This window comes from Aethalodelphis obliquidens, unplaced genomic scaffold (genome assembly GCF_003676395.1).
Source record: "Aethalodelphis obliquidens isolate GAN/ISIS:26980383/991018 unplaced genomic scaffold, ASM367639v1 scaffold118, whole genome shotgun sequence".
Taxonomy (NCBI): Eukaryota; Metazoa; Chordata; class Mammalia; order Artiodactyla; family Delphinidae; genus Aethalodelphis; species Aethalodelphis obliquidens.
The window spans coordinates 2828049-2848583 of NW_020838062.1; the positions used below are offsets into that span (position 1 = coordinate 2828049).

Sequence of the window (20535 nt, forward strand, 5' to 3'; positions counted from 1 at the left end):
TTCCCGGCGGGTGGCGGAGTCACAGTCGCTTCAGCCAGGCTGCGGAGCGGACGGACGCGCCCGGTGCCCCGGGGGAGGAGGAGGTGGAGAGGAAAAGACGCCCTCTCTGCCCGAGACCTCTGGAGGCTCTGACCCCAGGGGCCAGGGGACTGACAAGTTCCTCCACCTCGGCTGCCTGAAGAGGCCGCGACCCTGGAGGCCCCTGAGCCCACCGCACCAGGGGGCCCAGCACCACCCGGGTGGCCTAAAGCGACAGTATCTGGGACCACTGCGAGGTTTCCAGTTGCCTAGACAACGAGCCTGGGGTCAGAGCCTCCACCCTTCCAGCCACCTGCCTCCTCTGCTGCCTCAGGCACCAGTCCCAGACCCGTGAGTCCAGCCCAGGTGACATGACGGTGCTCTCGACCCCCCGGCCCTCGCGGGTGACCACGCTGAAGCGCACAGCTGTGGTCCTGGCCCTCACGGCCTATGGAGCCCACAAAATCTACCCCCTGGTGCGGCAGTGCCTGGCTCCGGCCAGGGGCCCTCAGACGCCGGCTGGGGAGTCCGCGCAGGAAGCTTCCGGGGCCACGGTGGGCGCAGCAGCCAAGGCCGGTGTCAACCGGGTGTTCTTCCAGCGACTCCTGTGGCTCCTGCGGCTGCTCTTCCCCAGGATCCTGTGCCGGGAGACGGGGCTGCTGGCGCTGCACTCAGCCGCCCTGGTGAGCCGGACTTTCCTGTCGGTGTATGTGGCCCGCCTGGACGGCCGGCTGGCCCGCTGCATCGTGCGCAAGGACCCCCGGGCCTTCGGCTGGCAGCTCCTGCAGTGGCTCCTCATCGCGCTCCCCGCCACCTTCGTCAACAGTGCCATCCGCTACCTAGAGGGCCGACTGGCCCTGGCGTTCCGCAGCCGGCTGGTGGCCCACGCCTACAGCCTCTACTTCTCCCAGCAGACCTACTACCGGGTCAGCAACATGGACGGGCGGCTCCGCAACCCGGACCAGTCCCTGACGGAGGATGTGGTGGCCTTTGCCGCCTCCGTGGCCCACCTCTACTCCAACCTGACCAAGCCGCTCCTGGACGTGGCTGTGACCACCTATACCCTGGTTCGAGTGGCCCGCTCCCGCGGGGCCGGCACAGCCTGGCCCTCGGCCATCGCTGGCCTTGTGGTGTTCCTCACGGCCAACGTGCTGCAAGCCTTCTCGCCCAAGTTCGGGGAGCTGGTGGCAGAGGAGGCGCGGCGGAAGGGGGAGTTGCGCTACATGCACTCCCGGGTGGTGGCCAACTCGGAGGAGATTGCCTTCTATGGGGGCCACGAGGTGGGGCAGCTTGGGGCACCGGAAAGCGTGTAGCTGGGGGCTCAGGGGCCGGAGAGCCAGGGCTGCCTATGGCTGATGCCAGAGGTGTGGGCCAACCAGGGCCTTGGGCAGCTCAGATGGCACAGTAATGAAGAGGCAGGAAGGCTGGGTGGGGACTGCCCTGGGCCACTTCTGCTTCTTCTCCGCCTCACTTGTCTTGGCCTTAGGGCTGTGGACCCTAGCGATTTGAGGCTAGAGTTCCCTGGTTGCCCCATTCTTCTAGCCAACAGAGAGGAGGCTCCTGCCATCTGGGGACGTGGCCTTATGCCTGGGCCCCCAGACCCTTTGAAGGCTGGCCTCTGGCCCAGCTGGCCGGCTGGGCAGGCGGGCAGTATGGGCATGACTCAGCCCAAGCGGAGGTTAACGAGCAGCGCGCAGCGTGCCGGCCGCAGCGGTGGTGGAGCTCAGCGCTCCAGGTCAAGGCTTCCCCCATCTGGAGCCCGAAGGCCCGCCTGGCTGTGGGCTTGGCCGCCTCTCCGAGGCCCCGGCCCAGGATGCTGGGCCCAGGCCGCCACTGCGGCAGGACGCACTTCCTGCCTGCCCGGCGGCCACCCTGCCCCCAGCGTGGCCGCCCTTCCGCCTGGGTCCCAGTCGTGCAGCTTCCCGGCAGGCCGGGTCGGGGGGCCGGGCCAGCTACGGCCAGCCTAGGAAAGGTTACTCCAGGCCAATGCTCCCTTTATCTCGCCTCGGCCCCTCCCCTTCCTCGCGCCTGGGGTTGCGGCTGCCTCTGGCTAGGCTCTCTGCAACTCTGGTTTCAGTTCCCAGTATTTCTCGGGGGAGGGGCACAATGGCATCCATCTCGTGAAGGCCCATGTGTCGTCCCCGGGTCAGGTGGCCTTGTGCCCCAGACCTTGTCTCACTGGCTGCGCATCACATCAGGCAGATAGGCAGGCTTGTCTCTGATTTTTAAAAAGGGTTTATTCCCGAGCAGATAGGGGGCATCCCGGGCATGGGCTGGGCTCCAGATTGGAGAAAAAGTGCCTGGTCTGCAGCTGCAACCCCCTCTCCTCCTCTCCTGTCCTCTGGGCCGCAGGGCCTTGGCAGGCAGCCGTGGCCTTGGGTGAGGCACTTGGCACGTTCCCCGTAGCTACATTGTCAGCTCCTGCCAGCTCCCAGCACGAGCCTGGATTGCCCGGGTGCTCATTTCAGGAACAGGAGATGGGCTTGAGGCAAAGCCACTGAGCGGTGCTGCAGACCTGGGTGGTGGGGGGTAGAAGAGAGATCACTGGCTCCTTGAAGGACTTCCTCTGGGCTAGCTTCAGCAAATCGCATGCTCACCGGGAGGATTCACCGGCCAGGGCGGGAGGGACCTTGTGAGCGTCCACAGCCTGTCTGTTAGGGCCTCAGCCAAAGGTCTGAAAGCAGTGTGGAGTGATGGGCCTTCACGGGTGGGTTGATTGCCCTTACTGTATAGGCAGGTGGCTCACCCCAGTCCCATAGGCAGACGTCCCCATGCCCAGGCTCAGATCAACAGGCTAGGGCGGAGGTGACTGGCTGGAGGGCAGACAGCAGGGTATTCTGCTGTTGCTGGGATCTCGAGGAGGCTTATTTAGACACGCACATACAAACACACAACCTCTTATTGGCTTGTGCCTAGGTAGACCTTTCTTCATAAGTGGAAGCATGAAGCATCGTTTACAAGAATTTGGTCCTCCTAATGGCTCAGCCAATGTGATCCAAATTCCATACCTCTTGCTACCTCCAGGCTGGGTGAGCTGGGGCAGGTCACTTTGCCTATCTGGGCTGCAATGGACATGAGAATACACACACAGTGGGACGTGGTGAGAATCAAATGGAGAGTCAGCTGTGAAACCACTTGGCGGAGGAAACGGTTCCAGGCTGGGCAGCTGTTGTCGGTCAGGGGTGGGAAGGCGGGGCTCGGGCATGTGCCCCCCCCCCACAAGAAATCTATGCCCCAGTGGCCACCTTGCTGTGACTGCTTCCTGACCACTCCAGCCCCCTGCCCGTCTACCTGCTGCTGTCACAGGGAGCCTCTTTCTCTCCCACTCCCTCTCCTCCTCTCTCTTCTCCAGGCCCTGCATAGGTCCCTCTCCTGAGATGGCAGGTAGTGGCCAGTGCAGGAGGGGGAGGGCAGGGGAGGCCCACTCTCTGCTGAGCGGGTGGGCCAGAGTCCTCAGCTGGCTTGGGCATGGGGCTGTCCACTGAGGGCGATGCCTGCACGAGCTGGCTTGGGAGTGTGCCCTGCAGGTTCTGGTGGGAGAATGCAGTGCAAGTGTGTCACCCAGAGGAACTGTGGGAAAGTAGAGGGAGGTGGGGCCTAAGCAGGTAGAGGTTATTGAACCAAGTTCTTCAAAACCAACAACCGCCTTTTGCTTTCCTGTGCTGTCCTTCGCTTAGTTCAGGGTAGCCCCCCAGCAGTTGCCCAAAGAAACAGGCAAGGTGGCTGCCCTCAGCCCATGTCGAGAAGCTGTCCAGGGCAAAGAGGGGTGTGGTGAGCACTCCAACTGAAGAGGTAACGGAAAGGAGATGAGCGTGGGCCTCAGGAGGTGGGGGGGGTGAGCCCCTTCACTGCCGCTGTACCCCAATGCTGTGATGTCGATCCCATACCTCCCCTGAGTTTGAGACCTGTCCCCTGTAAACGTGGCCCGGTCCTAACCCCCGGCTCTCAGCCTTGTCGTGCTCATCATACAGCATGGCCTGTGTGAGCGACACTTGGGGACTCTCGCTGTCCCCCCTGTGGGACTGACCACCAGGCCTCTGGGTCTCCGGTGCCCGATCCCTGCAGGTGGAGCTGGCCCTGCTGCAGCACTCCTACCAGGACCTGGCTTCGCAGATCAACCTCATTCTGCTGGAACGCCTGTGGTACGTCATGCTGGAGCAGTTCCTCATGAAGTACGTGTGGAGCGCCTCGGGACTGCTCATGGTGGCAGTCCCCATCATCACCGCCACCGGACACGCGGAGTCAGGTGAGTGGGGGCCTGTCCTCCTGCACCGCTGGGCTAGGCTTGGGGGGCCCCAGTGCTCAGCCGGCCCACCTGACTTTTCTACTTCTGGGGTCGGGGGGCACCCGGCAGGTCACACTCTCCCGGAGCTCCTCGCTGCCTGCCACCCTGTGTGCGGCTCCCCTTTACAGCATCTCATGCTTCTTGGTCCCACTTGGCCAGGCCCAGGGACTGCAAGTCAGGAACAGCCTTCACCAGGCGCGTGCACCCTTGCGCATCTGGCCCTGCCCTCGGCTCATCTTGGAAGTGGGAGGGTGGGGAAGTACGTCGAGGGAGCCCCTTCCTGGCTTGGGCTTTGGCTTTCCCACCCACGCCTACAATAGCTCTTGCAGGTTGTCGAGGGCAGAGCCCCCTTCCCCAAGGCCTTGGGGGGACTGGGAAGGATTCGCATTTTGTTCCTCTACTGGTTTGCAAGGAATTCATTCTGTTTGCAGTCTTTTCATGGTTGCCCTTCGAAGGTTAACGTGCTCACTTGAGAACAGTCTGGGTTAATCAGTAGCTCCTCCTCCTCTGGGCCCTTACTTAGAACACGTGGGCTGGAGGGCCAGCCCGCCTGACGTGCTGCTGTCCCCAGCAACGGGTTTGCCGTTGCTTTATCCGGTTGGTGCGTGTTCAGATTCACCTGTGAGTTTCTGCTTTCTTGGCTTCCCAGCCCTTCCCCGCGGCCCAGTGACCCTCCTTCAGACAGCCGTCCTTCAGAAGTCCTTACTGTGACGCTTTCATCATGGAGCTTCGAGATGATTTTCTTGTCTGAAAATGTCTTTATTTTATCCTCCCCCTACCCCCGAACTGAAGTTCAGTTGGGTGAGGGAGTTGAGACGGACGGTCGGTTTCTCTCAGCCCATTGACAACATCCCGTTGCCTCCGTTGGAAAATCTGTTACCAGCTTAACTGCTCTCAGCAGCCTGCGTGGTCTCCCTGGTTAGACTTTTCTCTTTTTCTGCAGTCTCTTTAGGAAGCGTTTGCCTGTGTGTTTCTGTCTATTCTGCTTGAGACTTGTTGTATGGCCGTTGAATACTCAGATTGTTCCATCGTTCTGGAAAGTTCTCAGCTGTTACCTTTTCAAATATTGCCTCTCTCATTCTTTTTACTCTTTCCTTCTGGAACTCTCACGATGTGTTGGGCTTCTCACTCCTTTGTGACTGTCCGTCTCTCTTCACTTTTCCCCATCTAGCACTGTCTATGCTGAATTCTGGGAGTTTTCCTCAGATTTTCCTGCTCACACATTTGCTAGTTTTCTCTTCGGCTGCATCTAATTTGAATTTTCTTTTTTTTTGGCCACACTGCGCGGCATGAGGGATCTTAGCTCCCCGACCAGGGATCGAACCCGTGCCCCCTGCATTGGAAGCACAGAGCCTTAACTACTGAACCGCCAGGGAAGTCCCTAATTTGAATTGTTTTTTATTTCAATGGCTATTTCTGTAAAGTTCTGCCGGCGGCCATATTAATCATGCTCGTTCCATGGTTTCTGAGCAGCTATTCGGTTGTCTGGATTCTTGGGGGTCTAAGCCAGCTTCATCTTCCGTCTGCTGGTCTTCTTTGCTCGTGGTCGTTGTGGGTTCTGCAGCCTAACTAGTTTAGTTAGTTTTTTAGTTTTAGCCAAGCAGCTGCCCAGTAATGAACCAGTTGGAGGCCACTTTCATGTTAACTTCTCTGCTTGGGGGAGGAGGGGTCCCCGCACTTGCAGGTGATATTAATTTGCAGCCCAGACACATAATTACAAATTCTTAGAGGAGACCTTTTGGTCCTTGCACCTAGAGCCCTATCTTCTCCGTCTCTGGGGATGTCACAGGAGCACCTGGCTACTGGCTTCTCTTCTCACTCCTGGGAATTTCCCTTGCTTTCCTGCAAGCACAGCTCTGATTTAAAAGGTGCTGCATTTTATGCGGTTTGGTAGTAAGAGGGTTTTCAGATGTATGTAAAGAGGGAGAGCCTGAAGTGCGTGTCTCAGAACCAGAAGTCTCTCTGATTCTCTCCCTATTGGTGTCTCTCCCTTGGGGCTTCCGTACCCTCAGCTGTCTGTCCCTCTCTGGGTGACCCCCAAGAGGAAAGATCTAATTGAGGGGGTAGTTGCTTCCACCAATGGACCTACACTAAGGGTGGCCTTGACTTAGGCCAGGAGCATGGGAACGGACCCAGGAGGAAACCCAGCCGTGGTTTCTGTGAGGAAGTGCCTGTGGCCGCTTCCCTCTGAAGCTGGCACAGGGCACAGCTCAGCCTGTCTAGTCCCCGAGGCCTCTCCCTCCTCTGAAGGCCTAGGACTTTTTGGCGCCTCTGCTGTGTCGGGCTCTGTCCCCACCCTCATGGCCCTTATAGCCAGTCACCTGTGAACACGTGGCCCGCTCCCATCCCCCTGGCTCACTCCGCTTGTCTCACTGGCCTGCTTCCGCCTCAGGCCCTTTGCTCCTCCTGGCTCTGCCAGGAATGCTCTTTCCTCTGCCACCCCGTGGCCCCTCCCTCCCTCTATGGGAGCTTTGCTCACAGGCACCCTCTAGGTGAGCCCACCGCCCCGCCTTTCTCTCCCCCTCCCCTGCCTCGCTGCTCTTCAAAGTGCTGAACAGCCGTCTACTCCACGTCTGCGGCTGCCTTATAGAGGCTCTGCCACTTTAAACTCAAGGAGGCCAGAGGTTTGTCTGTTTTGTCCCTGCTGTGTCCCCAGTAACTGGAGACTGAGAGCGCTGGGAACCGGGTGAGGAGGCCAGCGATTATCCACAGGGAAAGATACCTTTGCCTTTCTGGCCTGCCGGCATGGCGGCCTGGCCGGGAAGAGCTGTCAGGTGTCTGGCTCTGGGGTACTCATCTTAGCCCCCAAGGCTCCGAGGAAAGCTGCAGAGGGTTATGCTGTCTCCAGGGAGGGGCCCACTGTTGCCAGGGCCCCCGCGCAGACCCTTTCCCTTTGTGCGCAGTCCCTTTCCAGCTCTCAGGATGTCCGGGGAGGAGGGTTTGTGTCCCCCCTGCCTAGGGACCTTAGACTGTCAGAATCACCACTGCCCTCCCCCGCCCAGTTCCCTGGACTCCTGGTGCTCTAGCCAGCTGTCTGGCCCTATCCACCCCACACTGCACCTGCCCTGACCTGACTCCCTGGCCCTTCCCAGCCCACCCCCACCATCACATCCTTGAGGCTCCAACCTCAGATCCGTTTATGCCCCTGGATAGAGTTAGCCCTCAGAGTTGGCCTCCCCCTTGCTCCCCATCACCATTTCCAGAACATTCCTTGTGTAAAAACCTTGCCCCTCTAGGGGGTCCAACGGTCAAGGGAGTCAAGACCATTGACAAGAAAGGGTTGAAGTGAGTGACCACGGGGTCTCAACTGAGACAGAAAGGAACAAAGCAAGTCAAGACAGGAGCAGGCTCTCAGGGAGAAATAGTAGCATTGAGGACGGCCACAGAATACGGCAGCAAGGGGAGAGATGAGGGCGACACGGGGTAGACCGGAGGTCTGAAAGGGGATATTCCTGTTTGAGAGGCTCGGGAGGGGCTGCCGTTGTAGTACAGGACACAACATCTGCGTTACTGAGACATAATTAACGTACCATACAATTCGGCCTTTTTAATGGGTACAATTCAGTGGTTTTTGATGTAGTCACAAAGTTGTGCAACCATCACCACTATCTAAGTCTAGAACATTGTCACCACCCCAGCAAGAAAGCCCAGACCCACTAGTGGTCACTTCCCACCCCACCTGGCAGCCCCCAGCGACCACTAATCTGCCTGTTGCTATGGGTTTGCGTCTTCCGGACAGTTCACATAAATGGAATCACACAATATGTGGCCTTGTGTATCTGGCTTCTTTTACTTAGCATCATGTTTTTACGTTTCATCCACGCTTTAGGATTAATCAGTACTTTATTCCTTCTTATGGCTGGATAACGTTCCATTGTGTGTACATAGCTTCCACGTCGTGTTTATCCACTCATCCATCGGTAGACGTTTGGGTTGTTTCCATCTTTCGGCTCTTAGGAATAACTGCTACACATACTCATTTATCATTTTTTGTGTGGACCTCCGTCTTCACTCTTGGATATATGTACACCTAGGAGTGGAATTGCTGGGTCATTTGGTAACCCTCTGTTTAACATTTGGACGAACTGCCAAACTTGTCTTCCGCAGCAGCTGCGCATCGTTCATCGCCACCAGCGGTGTCTCGTGGCGCCAGCTGCTCCGCTTCCTCACCAGCACTTTTACTGTCTTTTCAGCTGTAGCCACATCCTGGTGAGTGTGAAGTGGTGTCTCATTGCAGTTTTGATTTTGTGTTTCGCTGGTGACCAGTGAGCATCTTTTCGTGCGCTTCTTGGCCATTTGTACATCTTGCAGAGGAAATGTTTATTCAGGTCCTTTGCGCATTGATTAATTGAGTCGTTTGTCTCTTTATTGTTGAATTGAAAAAGTTCTTTATGTATTCTGGGACCTGGGACCTGGGCCCTTAGCAGATATATGATCTGCAGATATTTTCTTCCAGTCTGTAGGTTGTGTTTTCACCTTCTGGATGACTTACTTCGGTGCCCCAAACTTTTTACTTTTGTCGAAGCTCCCTTACCTGTTTTGCTTTTGTCACTTGTGCTCTCTGGTGTCGTATTTAAGGAGCCACACCTAATCCCAGGGCACGAAGGTTTACCCCTGCTTTCTTCGAAGAGTTGTGTGGTCTTAGCTCTTCCGTGCAGGCCGCTGCGGTGCTGCACTCTGAGGGAGTTTCTGTGTGTGGTGTGCGGTAGGGGTCCTTCTTCTGCATGTGGATGCCCGGTTGTCCAAGCACCATTGGCTGGACCGACTTGCTCTCTCCCCCAGTGGGTCAGTTATGATTTTCCACTGTCCTCGCCACTCCCCACCCCACTGTGCTCCGCAGACTCGGAGGTGGCGAAGAAGGCGGCCCTGGAGGCGAGGGAGGAGGAGCTGGTGAGCGAGCGCACGGAAGCTTTCACTATCGCCCGCAACCTCCTCACAGCTGCCGCGGACGCCATCGAGCGGGTCATGGTGTCCTACAAGGAGGTAACCCCCCGCCCAGCCCCCGCCCCTACCATCTCCCCTCCCTCTCCGCCCCCACTGGCGGGGGCTGAGCCACGGTCGCCCTCCCTGCAGGTGACAGAGTTGGCTGGCTACACAGCCCGGGTCCACGAGATGTTCCAGGTATTTGAAGACGTCCAGCACTGCCGTTTCAAGAGGCCCGGGGAGCCAGAGGACACTCAGGCAGGGTCCGGGGCCGTGGTGAGGTCTGGTGTCCGTGTGGAGGGGTCCCTGCAGATCCGAGGTAAGGGAGCCCTCCCCAAAGAGGCCGCCCTGGTCCCGGCCCTCCCACAGCAGGCTGCCCGGCGCCCCACGGAGGGCTTCCTGGGCACGTTGCGGCCCCCACAGCCCTCCCTCTCAGAGCGGCCACCGCTGGCCACCGTGCTCACGTGCCCAGTCCCTTCCAGGTGCCCCGGTCAGGGTTTCCCTTTGCGAGAGAGGGGGGCGCAGCTCCAGTAGGGGCTGGGGCGCTGGGGAAGAGGCCCCAGGCGTCGCAGCCACCTTTCAGGTGGTGTGGCGTTGAGGGGCTGCAGGGGCGGACGCCACGCTTGGGCTCCAGAGGCCAGGGAACCGGCTTTGCCCCTCCGCCGCCCAGAGCACAGCAAGGGGGCTGTAGTCAGCTGGTGGGCAGCCGCACTGTATTCCCAAGGGCCCCTGGGCCACACAGTGGCGTGCCGTCACGGGTGGGGGTCCATGGCGCCCAGCGGCAGGTGGCAGGAGAGCTCTGCTCCCTCTCTCCCTTCCTCACGTTCTCTCTCCAGGCCAAGTGGTGGATGTGGAGCAGGGGATCGTGTGTGAGAACATCCCCATCGTCACGCCCACGGGGGAGGTAGTGGTGGCCAGCCTCAACATCAGGGTAGGTCGAAGGGCGGAGGGGAGCCCCAACCTGGCAGCACGGGCAGGGCCGAGCCCAGCTCTGGGGCCCGGGGCCTGGCCTTCTGCACCCACCTCAGCCCTCAGCATCCAGCCTGGCCAGCCTGCCCGCACTGCCAGTAGCCATTGACCCCAGGTCTATGTGGCAGGCAGGCTAAGCTCAAGGTGAAAGACCAGCGTGTCTCTGACTGACTGTTAGTTCTGGGGCAGTGGAATCAGAGCTGATTAAGAGGGCTGGGCTGGAGTCACCCAAAGGTTCCTGGCCCTATCATTGGCAGCACCCCACGCCCGCCCCTATCCCTGAGTAGCCCAGGACTTGGGGACTCTGGTCCAATTCCAGCTGTGATGAAAGAGATTCTCTTCCACTGACCCGGGCTTGAGGTCCCACAGATTTGCTGTGAGAGGCCCCCAGGGCGGGTGTGTGCCGGGTGCAGCCTGGCCCACTGGGAGGGCTCTCAGCCATTACGCAAGCTGTCTGTGGAGAGGATGCCCTGGGGGCAGACATCCACCAGTGACCTGTGTCCCCAGCCGGAGCTTTGGACAGGGTCAGGGAGTGATAGAGTGAAGGGGAGTCCTGGGTGCAGTAGTCTTCATTCATTCATTCAACTAATGTTCCCTGAGCTCCAGGCTGGACACTGTAAACCCCAGGTAAATCAGGGGAACCCCAAAGCGTTACAGAGATCCCGGATTTGGGACTTCCCTGGTGGTCCAGCGGTTAAGACTCCACGCTTTCACTGCCAAAGGGTGCAGGTTTGATCCCTGGTCAGGGAACTAAGATCCCACATGCCGCCCAGTGTGGCCAAATTAAACTTTAATAAAAAAGAGAAAAGATCCATGGTTAGATGGCTGTCCCGGGTGCAGCGAGGGCCACAGGAAAGGCAGAGTAGAGGTCTGCATCCCTGGGGGAGTAGAGGTCACATGAAGCCTCACCCAGGGCAGGGACGAGGAGCCAGGGGCTTCGGGCCCAGGTCCTGCAGGGGCCACGCGTGCCCCGCTGAGGAGCCAGGGCAGCGGAAGCCACGGCCAGGCAGGGAATAGGCAGGAAGGGCCAGTGCCTAGAGCACCTTTCCTTGATCTGCTGAGAGGGGGCCTGAGAGCCAGCTGGAGGCTGGACGCAGGCCAGTGGTGTGATCCCCGTCACCCCGGGCAGTAGTCACCCTTGGGGTGTGGGGCTGCCACTGACGGCCGGTTCCTGCAGGGTGAATAGCTTCCAGGCAGGCCCAGTGGAAGCCCAGCTGGGCAAAGCTCAGAGGCCATGGTGAGCAGGGGCGTGGTTGGTTAGGGAGCAAGGTCAGGCGAGGAACGGGTGACCAGGGGCTGAGCAAGAGCTCTGTCCTGGCAGAGCCGCTGGTGGAGCTGGGCTCCGGGGCTGGGAGATGTTGGGGGCGGTCAGAGAGATGCACGGAAGGAGACAAGGGAGGCAGCCGTGGAGCTGGCTGGGGCCACGCAGCTCCCCCGGAGCCAGACACACAGAGGAGCCGGGCCCTGACCGACCAGCCCTCCCACATTTGCACGGAGGTAGGCCTGGGCCCTGCCCGGGGGAGTTTACAGTCTAACGAAGGAGGAACAGCAAACGAGGGGCTCAGCCAACAGAAGTTCACATCAGGGTGACTAGGCCTCTCCCGGCTTCTGGTGTTTTGCCTTCATCTTTTTTTTTTTTTCTGGGGCGCGTTGGGTCTTTGTTGCTGCGCGTGGGCTTTTCTCTAGTTGCTGCGAGCGGGGGCTACTCTTCGTTGCCGTGCGTGGGCTTCTCATTGCGGTGGCTTCTCTTGTTGTGGAGCACCAACGCTAGGCGTGCGGGCTCAGCAGTTACGGTACTTGGGCTCAGTAGTTGTGGCGCACGGGCTTAGTTGCTCCGCGGCATGTGGCATCTTCCCCGACCAGGGCTCGAAACCCTGTTCCCTTCATTGGCAGGCGGACTCTTAACCACTGCGCCACCAGGGAAGCCCCTGCCTCCATCTTCACGTGGCACTCTCCCTGTGCACGTGTCTCTGTGTCCAAATGTCTCCTGTTTATAAGGACACCAGGTCACACTGGATTAGGGGCCCACCTCACTCCTTATCTAAATTTCATTATATTCGCAAAGACTCTATTTCCAAGTAAGGCCACATTCTGAGGTCCTGGGAGTTAGGACTCGAACACAGGACTCTTTGAGGGGACACGGCTCAACCCATGGCACTGACCGAGATAAACCAGATGGATGTGCGTATCCGCCACACTCTGGGATCTCGCGAGGACTGCACTGGCTGGAAGGCCCTTAGTGTTGCTGTGATGTCACACATGGCGGGGGGCAGCGGAAGCTGTACCCTGCGTGCCTTGACTCCGTGCCTCATGCTCTCCCCCACCCCGAGGATGGCGGGCTCCCTGCCATCTGCATGCTCCCCACCTGCTCGGGTGGCCTTTTTCCTATAGCAGGTGTTTCCAGAACACCAGTGGACATGATGTAATCGGCTCATGGCGGGCCTCAGGCGCTTGACGCTTGGCTTCCAGGTGAAGAGGGCTGCAGCTGCCATTGACCTTCTGGGGCGCGTACCCGTTTGCTGGACTGTGGCAGAACAGGCCCTCCTCCTGCTGGCCCCCTGCTCTCTGGGGACAAGGCAGTGCCTGAAACAGGCAGCCGGTTAGGGCTCCGGATACCAGAGCTCACCCTCGGGGCCCTGCCATTCCTCACCAAGAGATGGAGGATGGCATGTGCTGGGTGCGGGGGCCTCTCCGAGGCTGTCAGGCAGGCCGTGGGTAAGGGGAGGGAGGCCCGGGCCGGCTTCCACGGCTGCTGCCTCTACAGGTGGAAGAGGGCATGCACCTGCTCATCACGGGCCCCAACGGCTGCGGCAAGAGCTCTCTGTTCCGTATCCTGGGCGGTCTCTGGCCCACCTATGGTGGCGTGCTCTACAAGCCCCCACCCCAGCGCATGTTCTACGTCCCCCAGAGGTGAGCGGTGGGGTGCTGGGGCCACCGGCGGCTGGGTGGGGGTGGGGGAAGAGGGAGAGAGCCAGGGTCCCCAGGTCCGCCCCCACCCCTTCTGACCTGCGGAACCTGACGTCCCGGAGATGGCAGGGCCTGAGGCCTGGGCAGAGGACGGCAAGGTGCTGCCACCCCGCCCCGCCCGCCCAACAGCTTCACAGCTGGGGGTGCGTGTGCATGCGTGAGTGCGTGTGGGCGAGTACCTGCATGTGTGCCGTGATGCGTGTGTGCAACCTGAGTGTGCGTGCGTGTGTGAGTGGGTGGGCGCGGCACGCTGTGCGGCAGTGTCTGCGGCCTTCCGGTCAGCCCCCCTTGGGCAGGCAGGGCCCATGCGGAGCCTGCTCGGGAGCAGGGCATCGGCAGGGAAGCCGGGCCGCCCTTCCCTCGGCGGACACGTGGCTCTCCCGCAGACCCTACATGTCTGTAGGCTCCTTGCGCGACCAAGTGATCTACCCAGACTCTGTGGAGGACATGCGAAGGAAGGGCTTTTCAGAGCAGCACCTGGAAGCCATTCTGGACATCGTGCACCTGCACCACATCCTGCAGCGGGAAGGAGGTAGGGGAAGGGGCATCCCACTCATCAGTGCCATACGGGACGCCGTCGATCGATCGTCCTTTGTCCCAAGACTCAGCTGGGGAACCTGCTGCTGCCCCTGCCCGTGCCTCCCTCCTGGCCCCCGAGGGATAGTCCCCGAGGGACTGCCCCAGCCAACGTTCGCGAGTCCGAAGTGCTACGTGGCCTGGGGAGCCCCCCCTCCCCGGGGAGGACCGACAGGAAGCGCGCGGCCCCGGACCGCCCGAGTGCACTGCACTCGGGAAGGGAGCCAGGCCTGGCGGGGGCCATCCGACGGGGCACCCTCTCCAGGCTCTGGGCTCTGTGGCAGGCAGGGCCTCTTGGGCCAGGCAGGGAAGGAACGGGTCAGTTATGCATTTCAGCGAGAGGGCAGAGCACGGGTGTGGGCAGGGCAGCCTGGAGCGTGCAGAGCAGAGGTGGATGGGACGCCTGCCCACCCACGTGTCTGGCTCGAGCCTGGGAGGTGTGTCTCCTGGGAAGAGACCGCAGGAGGGAGGGACAGGCCGATGGCCAGAGAACGCATCGCCTGGGGACTTCTCAGCTTGGTCTTTAATTGCCCATCGTGCCCAGAGGGGCGGAAGAGGAGAGTGCGGCCCAGCTGCCAGAGTTTGGATTTTTATACTGAAAGCTGAGTGGCAGAGGTCCGAGCCCTTTCTAGGCTACCAAGGGGCAGCTTGACCTTGAGCAAAACCTGACCTCTTGAGATGCTTTCCACCTGTAGAAGGGGCCAGGTACCAGTCTCAACCTCAGTGCCGGCAGTAAATGAAAGAGCGCCTTTCAGGACCCATGGGGGCTCTGCAGGACATGGCGGGTGACTCGTGAGAGTCCCTCCCAGGTGTCATCACCTGGGCAGAAAGGGGGCCACAGGCAGTGGATTCAGTGGGGCTGTTCCTCCCGGGCCTGCCCTGGTCGCCACGGTCCCTGCAAAGCTTCATCCCCAGCTTCCCCCTGGCCTGGTCGGGCCTCTTTCGCTCGCCCTGGGAGTGTACCCCTCCTCCTGGGCTGCACACACCCCTGAGTGCCTGGGGCCCCTGAGGCCGAGCCCCACTCCACAAAGGCGCCAGGTCACTCTGCTATGTGTGGCTTCCTTTCCCAAGGTCACCTCACGGTCCAAGGTGGCTGCTGCGGCATCACATCGTATCCCAGGCCATAGGATGGAGAACGTGGCAGGGGCGGGGTTGGGGTGCAAATCATAGAGGGATTTAAAGAAAGTTCCTTTAAAGAAAGTTCCAGAAGCTGCCACGTGTGTTAACACACTTATACCCCATTGGCCAGAATTCAGTCCTGTGGTTAAACCTCTCATCAAAGCAAGCTGGGGGATTTTGTCTCTTTTGTGTGTGGCCACGTGCCCTGCCAAAACCTCTAGTTTTCTGGAAAGGCAGTGGAGGGAGCAGGCGAGGAGGCGTTTCTGATGAATCGCCCACTCGCCTCCTGAGATGCACAGGCCTGGCGCTTGTGGGTGAGAAGCCTTCTGGAGAGCCCATCGCAGCCATCCTTGGGGCTCTGCCATGACTGTTTGATGCCCACTGGCACCCCATTAGCACCCCGTTAGGTCCTGTGTGAGTTCGCTGGCGCCACAGACTGGGTGGGGCAAACGACAGAGACGTGTCGTCTCCCAGTTGTGCAGGCCGGGAGGCCAAGATCCAGGGCTGTGGGCAGGGGCAGTTCCTTCTGGGGACCGCGAGGGAGGGTCTGTTCCAGGCCTCTCTCCTGGGCTTGTAGTTGCCGTCTGCTCCTTGTGTCTTCACGCCGTCACTCCTCTGTGCGTGTCTGCGTCTCCAAATGTCCCCTTTTTATAAGGACACCAGTCCCATCGGATGAGGACCCACCCCGTGAGCTCACTTTAACTCGATCACCTCTGTAAAGACCCTGTCTCCAAATGCAGTGGCATTCTCATGTCCTGCGGGTGAGGACTCCCATGTGTCTTTTCTTGGAGGGGATGTAATTCTGCTCCCAACTCTTTTGAACTATTCCGGTGTCCCCACAGACGGACAGGTACCCAGAGCACACATCCCCAGCGGACAGCCTTTCTCCGAGTCACGTGCGCTGCTGTGTTCCGCTATTGTTGGTGGCCCGGCCCCTCCCACCACAGCCACTGCGCCTGGGCCCGGGCCCTCTGCCCGTGCTGCCCGGCCCTTGTTGAACTGAACAGCGACCTTTGTCTCCTGCCAGGTTGGGAGGCCGTGTGTGACTGGAAGGACGTTCTGTCCGGGGGCGAGAAGCAGAGAGTTGGCATGGCCCGCATGTTCTACCACAGGTGAGCCACTCTGTCCTGAGTGGTTGGGCTCCCTCGGGCACTGGAGGTCCTCCGAGCCAGCGGCAGAGACAAGGGTGCTGCCTGAGTGCTCCCAGGAGCCTGCTCGGCATCTGTGCTCCCTGGGAGCCCCTTAAACGGGGAGGGCAGCGCCACCAGGAGGCCTTGCCCTGCCCCCCAGGGCCCAGCAGGGATGGGATCGAAAGGACATGGGGTCAGCACGCAGATCAGGCTTCCCGCCCCCACTGGGGGCTGGGGCCGGCCCGGGCTGTTGGGGCTGTTGGAGGGTCCACAGGCTCACCCACTCAGCCCCCACCCCCAAGGCCCAAGTACGCCCTCCTGGATGAATGTACCAGTGCCGTGAGCATCGACGTGGAAGGCAAGATCTTCCAGGCGGCCAAGGATGCAGGCATTGCCCTGCTCTCCATCACCCACCGACCCTCCCTGTGGTAGGTGCCCTCACTTCTGGCGAGCGACGCGCCCGTGGCTTTGCAGCTGGGGAGGGGGCGGTGCTGCCAAACAACCTCCCTCTCCCTCTCCTGGGACAGGAAGTACCACACACACCTACTACAGTTCGACGGGGAGGGTGGCTGGAAGTTCGAGAAGCTGGACTCGGCCGCCCGCCTGAGCCTGACCGAGGAGAAGCAGCGGCTTGAGCAGCAGCTGGCGGGCATCCCCAAGATGCAGCGGCGCCTCCAGGAGCTCTGCGAGATCCTGGGCCAAGGCCCTGGAGTCCTCCAGGCCGCTGCCACCTGACACACGGCCCTGGCTCTTAGCCCTTGGCCCACGCCCCACACCAAGCCCTCGGATCACGTGAAGGAAACGGAGCGCCTGCCCACCAAGCCTTCCCCGCCACCGCCCCGCTGCAGGCCCACCCTGCATGCTTTGCCGTCCTCCCAGGCCTCCCAGAGGACAGCCAGCGAAACCCGTGCCCACTTCCCAGCCCCACCAGACTGGGACCTGGGCAAGTAGAAGGGGAGAGGGGCCAGAGGCGCGGCCCCGCTCACAGCGCCAGCCTGTGCCCAGGAGCCTTGGTGTTTGCGGAGCAGCGCCTCCTAAGTCTGGAGTCCCCCCATTCCCTCCTCTGCGGTCCCTTGGAGACATCACAGACGGTCCATCTCTCTATTGCCATCATCCCAGTGGCCCGCCAAGGCTCCCGTCCCCCGGAACACCCTCACTGCCATAAAGACGGCCAAGTGGGCCCCGCGATGAGGCAGGGCCCGTCATCTGTGCCCCTTCTCCCCACCAGTCATCCCAAAGAGCCTTCGGGAGAAAGAATTGCACAATGTTTCCTACCGAGCAATGACAAGAATGTAGTCCCTGTCCGCCTCCGTCCCCAGCCCTCCCTCCTTCAAGCTAATTTATTGGATTCCCCTTTGCAGCCCTCTGTATCGTCAACATGAGCACCCTGCTAGCGGGAGAGGTGGCCTGGGCCGCCAGCCAGCCCGCTACCCCACCAGCCTACACTGCCAACCGCCAGGGCGTGGGTGGGGGCGGGGACGCTGGGGCTGCCAGTTCAGTGCCAAAGAGGGGTCAGTGGGGAAGCTGTCTCTGCAAAGACTGCCCCCACCCGAGGGGGAGACCCCGCCACCGCGCCGCCGTGTGCCTTTCGGGTCGGGGAACCTCCCTCAGTTCCTCAGTAAAAACCTCCTGTGGAAAGTGCAGTCCTGCCTCCCAGCGTCTTTGTCCGTCGAGGCTTGGGGGAGAGGCGGGACGGGCAGCAGTGGCCTGCGTCGGGGGGAGGAGCCTTGATCCCACCCCCAGGCGAAGATGCTGCCCTGCGCGTCCTCCGGCAGACACAGCCGTGGGCAGGCGGCATCAGCAACATCTCTCGGAAAGGATGGCTGAGCCGGAAGGGGACTCTGGACCCAGCCCGACCTTGTGCCAGGGTGGAGAGGAGAGGACCGAGGTCCAGTCCACCCGTGACGAGCTCCAAGAGAGATGCTGAGAGAAAACCAGTGAGCTGCCAAATGGGCTGGCAGGGTACACGGAGGAGGAAGAGTCCCGAGCCAGCCAGGCAAGGAGCAGTGGGGACACAGTGCTTCCAGACCTCCTAGGAGGGGGAACGCTTGTGCCTAGGCCCAGGGGTAAATCAGGAGCAAGATGCAGGGGGCAGGGAGGGGCCTCACTTCCAGAGCCTGGCCTTCAGAAGCAGCGAGAAGCCACTGAAGGGTTTTCAGCAGGATGGAAACAACATGGGATTCATGCTTAAAGGAGGCTGCGTGGAGGGTTGCTTGGAGGGAGGCACGAGCACTGCGCTTGGCTCACACACTGCTGCTGGGACAGAGGTGGGGCAGCCATCGTGGGGAGCAGTGTGGCAGGTCCTGGAAAGCTAGGCAGAGTTCCCGTGTGACCCAGCACTTCCACTCGGAGATGTGGACCCAAGAGAATGGAAAATAGATGTTCAATCAAAACCTTATACGTGGGGCTTCCCTGGTGGCGCAGTGGTTAAGAATCCGCCTGCCAATGCAGGGGACACGGGTTCGAGCCCTGGTCCGGGAAGATCCCACATGCCACGAAGCAACTAAGCCCGTGCGCCACAACCACTGAGCCTACGCTCTAGGGCCCACGAGCCACAACCACTGAGCCCGCGTGCCACAACCAATGAAGCCCACGCGCCTAGAGCCCGTGCTCTGCAACAAGAGAAGCCACCGCAATGAGAAGCCTGTGCACCACGACGAAGAGTAGCCCCCACTTGCCGTAACTAGAGAAAGCCCGCGCGCAGCAACGAAGACCCAATGCAGCCAAAAATAATAGATAAATAATTTTTTTTTAAAAAACCTCATACATGAACATTATTAACAGTACTATTGATGGTAACCCAAAGTGGAAACTACTCGAATGTCCATCAACAGATGAATGGACAAGGAAAATGTGGTCTGTCCGTACAATGGAGTATTATTCAGCTTGACAAAGAAAGCAGACCAGTGGGTACCAGGGGCTGGATAGTGACTGCTGAATGGGGTCAAGGTTTCCTTTTGGGGTAATGAGAATGTTCTGGAACTACAGAGGTGATGGTGGCACAATACTGTCAGTATGCTAACTACCAACAAACTGTGCACTTTAAAAGGGTTAATTTTGTGTTATGTGAATTTCGCCTCAAAAAATAGATAATAGGTGATGGATACATTGATCATAAAGAGGTAGAAGTGATCGATGATTGATAGATAATAAAGAGAGATGATAGACTGGTGATGATGATAGATAGATGGATGGATGGATCACAGGTAAAGAGATAGACATAGACGAAGGAGCACACCGCTTGACGCAACCCAGGCCAGACGTGCTGAGGCCTGAAATCCCAGATGCACTAGAGAGAATAGAAGAAAGTCATGCGGAGGGTACCTCAGACTCTGGGGGAGGGGACGGGTGGAGTGAGAGTCAAGGTGACCCCTGGGTTCTGGCTTGGGTGGCCGGTTGGGCGATGGCATCCATTGCGGAAGAAGGGACAGGTCGGGGAGAAGGTGCTGCCTGATTAGTGCTTGCTGGGCCCAGGCCCTTGGCCCCAGCGGAAATGATGAGTAAGCGCTAGGAGGGTGTGGCTGGCTGAGAGCTCCAGACTGGGGGTGGTCCGAGGGTGCATTGGCCAGCAGAGAGGCAGCTGGTGGTTGAAGAGACGCATGGACGCGAGGTGCTTGGTCTCTCATCTGGGGGACAGGAGATAGACGGCGTTTTCTGAGTTTTCTTTTTTTAATTTATTTTTGGCTGTGTTGGGTCTTCGTTGCTGCGCACAGGCTTTCTCTAGTTGCGGCGAGTGGGGGCTACTCTTCGTTACGATGTGCAGGCTTCTCATTGCGGTGGCTTCTCTTGTTGTGGAGCACGGGCTCTAGGCATGTGGGCTCAGTAGTTGTAGCACTCAGGCTCAGTAGTCGTGGCTCACAGGCTGTAGAGCACAGGCTCAGTAGTTGTGGCGCACGGGCTTAGTTGCTCCGCGGCATGTGGGATCTTCCCGGACCAGGGCTCGAACCCGTGTCCCCTGCATTGGCAGGCGATTCTTAAGCACTGCACCACCAGGGAAGTCCCTTAGCTGAGTTTTGAGGTTAGGATTTGTTCCTGATCCAGGACAAGTGGCAATTTGGAGGGTTAGGAGGTGTTCCTCCATCTCTTCCCAAGATTGTGCAAGCCGTCCCTACCTGATAATAAATCCTTTTTTTTCTCAACTTACAAAGCTAGAATGGTTCTGTGGTCTGCCACCAAACCCTAATTGATACAAATGGAAACAGACATACCCAGCGAATACCATTCAAAAGGGAGTTAGTGGAGAGAAATTAACATCAGACAAAGTACACCTCACGGCACAAATCATTATTAGGAATAAAAGGGGTTGCTGCCCAATGATTAAAGAAATAATCCATTCAGAAGCATTAACCATTCTGAATGTGTGTGTAGCTGCCTAATGACAGAGCCTCAAATGTACATCAAACAAAAAAGTAGCAGTGGGCTTCCCTGGTGGCGCAGTGGTTGAGAGTCCGCCTGCCGATGCAGGGGACGCGGGTTCGTGCCCCGGTCCGGGAAGATCCCACATGCCGCGGAGCGGCTGGGGCCGTGAGCCATGGCCGCTGAGCCTGC

The 20535-nt window shown here is 59.6% G+C and overlaps 1 protein-coding gene across 2 annotated transcripts; it reads left to right on the forward strand.

Moving 5' to 3' along the window:
- The first annotated feature begins 29 nt into the window (after positions 1-29).
- Positions 30-17630, forward strand: ABCD1 (ATP binding cassette subfamily D member 1). 2 transcript variants are annotated; one of them, XR_003431038.1, is made up of 10 exons: positions 30-1298; positions 4084-4264; positions 9144-9286; positions 9377-9545; positions 10063-10157; positions 12960-13105; positions 13566-13694; positions 15885-15969; positions 16290-16415; positions 16515-17630. XR_003431038.1 is itself a non-coding variant. In XM_027098004.1 (10 exons), exons 1-10 carry the CDS (start codon positions 390-392, stop codon positions 16720-16722), a joined length of 2208 nt encoding a protein of 735 aa, XP_026953805.1. In that variant the 5' UTR covers positions 39-389; the 3' UTR covers positions 16723-17630. The 2 variants fall into 2 exon arrangements, 1 of the variants encoding a protein (XP_026953805.1); XM_027098004.1 differs by having other exon boundaries at positions 39-1298; positions 13549-13694.
- Positions 17631-20535: the final 2905 nt, after the last annotated feature.

Bases quoted from the DNA above. Each gene is read 5' to 3' on its own strand.
- ABCD1 (XM_027098004.1), top strand. From the start codon at position 390: ATGACGGTGCTCTCGACCCCCCGGCCCTCGCGGGTGACCACGCTGAAG. The intron at 9,287-9,376 runs GTAACCCCCCGC...CCCTCCCTGCAG, and splicing joins TCATGGTGTCCTACAAGGAG to GTGACAGAGTTGGCTGGCTA. The intron at 10,158-12,959 runs GTAGGTCGAAGG...CTGCCTCTACAG, and splicing joins TGGCCAGCCTCAACATCAGG to GTGGAAGAGGGCATGCACCT.